Source organism: Emiliania huxleyi, assembly GCF_000372725.1.
Source record: "Emiliania huxleyi CCMP1516 unplaced genomic scaffold EMIHUscaffold_3, whole genome shotgun sequence".
NCBI classification, from domain to species: Eukaryota; Haptophyta; order Isochrysidales; family Noelaerhabdaceae; genus Emiliania; species Emiliania huxleyi.
This window is the reverse complement of record NW_005199770.1, coordinates 2,487,986-2,492,542: the sequence shown is the minus strand read 5'-3', so window position 1 is coordinate 2,492,542 and position 4,557 is coordinate 2,487,986. Positions and strand designations below refer to the sequence as shown.

The following is a 4,557-nucleotide window of genomic DNA, read 5'->3' as shown; positions in this document are numbered from 1 at the left end:
TGCCTCGTGCACGTCTTCCTCGCCGGGTCGGCGATGGGACTCGCCCGGGAGGACTCGCACTCGGGCTACCGCGCCGCCCTGCTCGACGACCTGCGGAGCGCGCCCGTAGCCACACAGCCTCGTGCCGCCCTGTGCGTGCCACACGCCGATGGCCACGCCCGTGGCGCCGGCCGCCATACCCGAATCACGTACAGTGAGAGATGTGTCCTGCCCGAGAGTCGAGAGACCGTGGTCCGGCTGTTCCGGACGTCCCTCCTGTTGGGTCCCTTCTCAGCATGGTGCTCTCGCACAGGCGCGTCCCGCGCGGCGACAGCGTCGTGCTCAAGTTTGGGCAGGCTGGAGAGTTGTGGCGCCGTGCGCCCTCGGCCGGGGCGCGTCGCAGACACGTCGTGGGCGCTGCGCGCAGGTGGATTGCGACTTTGTGTACTACCTCAAGCTCGTCCACGACGCATCGCTGACCTTTGAGGCGCACCTCGCGCGCTCGGTCGAGCGCTACTTTGCATTCATCGACGGCGCGCTGGCGGCGGGCCACTTGCGGCACGAGGAGCGACAGCGCCTGAGGCGCCCCGTTCTCCGAGATCCCCTCTCCCCCGCCTCCCGACCGCCGCCCTACGTTGGTGCGCGTCAGGACCTGTACATCGCCACGCCCTTCCCGACGGGCGTGGTGGACGCCCACCTGCGGGAGGCGCTCTGCTCGCTGCCGCTCATGGCAAAGGCGGAGCGAGAGGCGTTCCGCAGAGCGCTCGACGACCACCTCTTCCTCCCCACCGAGGCTGAGCGCGTCGCCCACGGGCGCGCCTACTCCGCCGCGCTCGCCGCCGCCGCGCGCGCGCGCGGCCTGCCGCTCATCGACACGTTCAGCCCGCTGCTCGGCGCCGACGGCCTCTGCCGCGTGAAGTGCGTCGGCGCCAACCACCACCTGCCGCCAGCCGCGGAGCCGTTTGCCGCCGCGGCGCTCGCGCGCCACTGTCTCGGCCGGAGCGATGGCGACGCGGAGCCGCCTCCGGGGGACCCTGCCGGCGCTCTCGCCGACCCCGCCGGGGGGGGCGAGGCGGTGTCGCCGGCGGGCGGCTTGCAGGAATCGGAGCCGGGGGGCGGCGGCGCGGCCGCCGGCGACGCCGCGACGCGGGCGGGGGAGGCGGAGGGGGAGGGCGGCCACGACAGGTCGGCGCCGGCGCCAGAGGCTGCTGGCACGGCGGGGGATGGGCTCTCCGCGGTCGCGGTCGACTGGATCCTCGCTTGCGCGGCCTCTGCCCCCGGCGGCGCGGCGGCGCTGCGCGCGCTGGCCGCATCGTAGGAGCCCCTCTCTCGGAACCTTCTCGGAAGCTTCTAGGCGCGGCGCCGCTGCGCGCTCGCGGCCACGTGCTGGCGAGCTGGCGCCACTTGGCGGCGCTGCTCGGCGCGCCCGCTGCGTTGGGGCGCGAGTTTGCGACCCAGGGGCCCCACCACGCGCAGTGGGTCGTGCGGCTCCTCCGCGGCTGCGACGCGCCAGTGGCGGTGGGGGCGCGAGGCCCCGGAGCGGGCGAGTTCTCCCGTTTGAGGCTGCGGCCGGATCCGCGGCGTAGGTGCTCGTGCGCGGCCGCTTCTCCGAGCACCGCGCCGAGAGGAGGTACGCGTGGGCCGTGGAGTCGACGGAGGCTACGGCGCCGGCGCGGCTCCAGCGCGCGATCGACTCGAGCGAGGGCGAGGCGGCGGGCGCGGCGGTCGCCAAGACGGGAGAGGCTGACGCGGCCACGGCCGCGGCGATGGAGAGGCTGCGGCGGTCGGTGGGCGTCGAGGCGCCGCCCCGCGTGCGAGGGCTGACGGTGCCGCAGCTGATGCGGACGCCCGTCGCGGGCGCACTCGTGGCGGCAGCGAGGCAGGCGCAGGAAGCGAGAGGGGAGGGATGAGCATTGGCCCGCTCAGGAGGACAGGACTGATAATACGGCTTTGCCCCGCGCGCCCCTTCCAGCGCCCAGGAGGTGCAGGGCCAGGGGGGGGGGAGTCAAAAATGCACTCTGTGTGTCCCACTCCCAGGTGTGTGTCAGGTGTCACAAACACACATCCGGTCTTGGTAACAAACCTCGGTGATTCCATGTGCCCGTTACGGATCTCACGCACTTACACACTCATGTACACCATCGGTACAGGTCACACAGCGACGCGATCTGAGCGAATGTGGCAGATCCTCCTCTGTGGACGGAGCTCGCGCAGGCCCCAGCCTGCAGCCCCCACCCCCGGGCGACAGACGGCACACCTCGCTCACCCCCCCCCCCCCTCCTCCCCATCAAACACTTTACACACCGGCGACAGATGACGTCCCGCCCCCTGCACACGCATGCTTCTCCCCTCTCCCCGCCCACCTCTGTCCTAGCAGAGCGTCACTACACGCCAGTTTTGGCACGCACCGAGCCTTGCGGTCCGCCGACCTTGTCGGCGTAGCGCATCGCCTCACGCCGCGAGAAAGGCGGCGCGAAGCCTGGCCTCCTCCCGTGCCGCACCCTCGCGCGCCCGGCGCTCTGCCCGCCACCGCACCTCCGCTGCGTCTTCCTTTGCCTTTTTCGCGCGCGTCGCCCGCTCGGCATCGAGGAGCTGGCCGGCCAGCTCCGCCCTGCGCTTCTTCGCCTCGCACGCCGCGCACGCCGCGTTGTAGCCCGCGTCGCGAGACTGGATGTGCGCCGCGAGCAGCGCGTCGTACCTCTCGCCCGTCGCCTCCTCGGAGGAGATCTGCTGCTTGAATGTCTCCTCGTCGGCCCGCCGCTTCCGCTCCAGCTTCTTGAGCGCCGCCTCAGCGTCACGCGCCTCCTGGAGCAGCCGCGTGACGTCGTCCTCGCAGACGAGGGGCGCCGCACTAGCCGGGTCGCTGCCAAGCTTGATTTCCCTCGCGACGCTGTCCTCCCATCCCGGAATCGTGATGCTGCCGGCAGTGTCTCCGACGCCGACGGCAGTGGCGGACGCTGGCGCGGCGGCCTGCTGCAGAGAGTGCTGAACGCGCGCGAGCGGCCGCGTAGAAGAGGCGGGCTGCAGAGAGTGATGAACGCGCGCGAGCGGCCGCGTAGAAGAGGCGGGCAGCGCAGTGAGGTCCTGTTTACGGCCAACCCTCCCTCGTGGCCGAGTAGATGTCGTCCGGCTTTCCCGAGACGAGTCGTCCTCCCAGCCGGGGAGCGTCACGCGGGACATCTTTTCGCCCGAGTGGTGGAGCTGCATCAGCGGAGAGTGAAGCCGGGTCAGCGCCAGCCCGAGCGAAACCAGCAAGACGATCATCGCCCGTGTCGAAGCTGATGGGCGCCGGGAGCTCAAGTGAGCTCGCGCAATTCTTTTTCACTCCTTGCTCTTGACCATGAACCTAGTCCGCGCCCTCGGCTGCACTTACGCCGCTGCCTTCCTCTTCCTCCGCCTCGGCCAAACCTACCACCTCCTCCGCACCCACGGTCTCCTCGTCCTCGTCCTCGTGGCCACTCTCCTCTACCACCGCCCGCCGCTGTCCATCCTCGCGCTCCCTGCCGCCATGGTCGCCTGCGTGCTCCAGTGGGACGTGCTCGCTCCCCAAGCACTGACCAACGGCCTGGCTGCCGAGAGAGGCTTGACCGTCGTCGTCACCGGCGCCAACAGCGGGCTCGGACTCGCGTCGGCTCAAGTGAGGTCAACGCAAAATTCTTCTCACTCGCCTAAATGGACGGCCGTACTTTGCGCGTGCGCGCGGCCTGACATGCGCGCGATGACCTCGCCCGAGCAACCAGCCGACAGTGGGCCTGCCCAGCCTTCTTCTGAGCCATCCCCAGAGACTCCCTCCGCTGCCGTCGGCCCCGCAGTCCCGGCCGACATGCCCGCCGCATGGCCTGCGCACACGCCACAAACGCCAGTTCAACAAGCCGCAGGTTTGGCAGCTCTGGGCGGGAGTCAGCCGGGCTCGCTGCCAGCTCCCACCACGAACTTGCCACCACCGTCAGCCCCTGCCGCTCTCTCCACCAGCACCATCGCTCCCGGCGCCTCCAACCCATCCTTCAACCAATGCAGCGACAACCACACGAGCTCCATCCTGCATCCTGCTGCTGATGCACCAACCACCACCGCCCTTGCTGTCAACTGCTCATCTCTTACTGCTGGACACGCTACTCCATTCCTTTGCGAGCCACCTCCTCGTGCCGCAGCGCCTGAACCGTCCACGTCCACTGAATGCTCCTCGCAGTCCAACCTGCAGACGCAGTTGCCACCTGATTGGCGCCATCTGGCTGCCTCTTCAACTCTCAACCCTGGAGCTGCGCCATTCCAGCCGACCTTCCCTCAGAGCCCCCAACACCGACCCCGCGGCCCCAACTTCACCGCCGGCTGCCCACTCTGGTGTACCAACTGCGTGCAACGCTTCTCTTCCAGAGCACAACTTTGGGATCATCTCAAACACTGCCGGCCAACAGCCACACGCCCCCTCGCTACCACTTTGAAGCGGAAACGAGACAACCCCTCTCCCGCCCTGGGACCTGCACCACTGCCCGTTCTCACCTATGCAGACGCTGCCACCGCCCCCCCCGCCAAACGCCACCAATCCATCCACAACAGCGCCAGTGGAACCACAATCCC

General features: G+C 69.7%; 2 protein-coding genes across 2 annotated transcripts in view; one reads left to right on the top strand and one right to left on the bottom strand.

The window, feature by feature from the left end:
- Nucleotides 1-1,889, top strand: part of EMIHUDRAFT_447872 (hypothetical protein) — a gene marked incomplete at its 3' end in the record, with an annotated part of 2,421 nt that extends 532 nt beyond the window's left edge. Inside the window, exons 2-8 of the mRNA XM_005775573.1 lie at nt 1-95; nt 293-335; nt 407-568; nt 629-781; nt 899-1,054; nt 1,327-1,534; nt 1,798-1,889. Coding sequence (XP_005775630.1) covers nt 34-95; nt 293-335; nt 407-568; nt 629-781; nt 899-1,054; nt 1,327-1,534; nt 1,798-1,889 — 876 coding nt within the window. The 5' untranslated portion in view covers nt 1-33. The remainder of the gene's footprint in view (nt 96-292; nt 336-406; nt 569-628; nt 782-898; nt 1,055-1,326; nt 1,535-1,797) is intronic.
- Nucleotides 1,890-2,430: 541 nt separating this feature from the next.
- On the bottom strand, nt 2,431-3,243 carry EMIHUDRAFT_195847 (hypothetical protein; the record flags this gene model as incomplete). The annotated part of the gene is made up of 2 exons (XM_005775572.1): nt 2,431-2,949; nt 3,151-3,243. The coding sequence occupies 2 exons, from the start codon at nt 3,241-3,243 to the stop codon at nt 2,431-2,433; spliced, it is 612 nt and encodes a 203-aa protein (XP_005775629.1).
- Between the last annotated feature and the right edge of the window lie 1,314 nt (nt 3,244-4,557).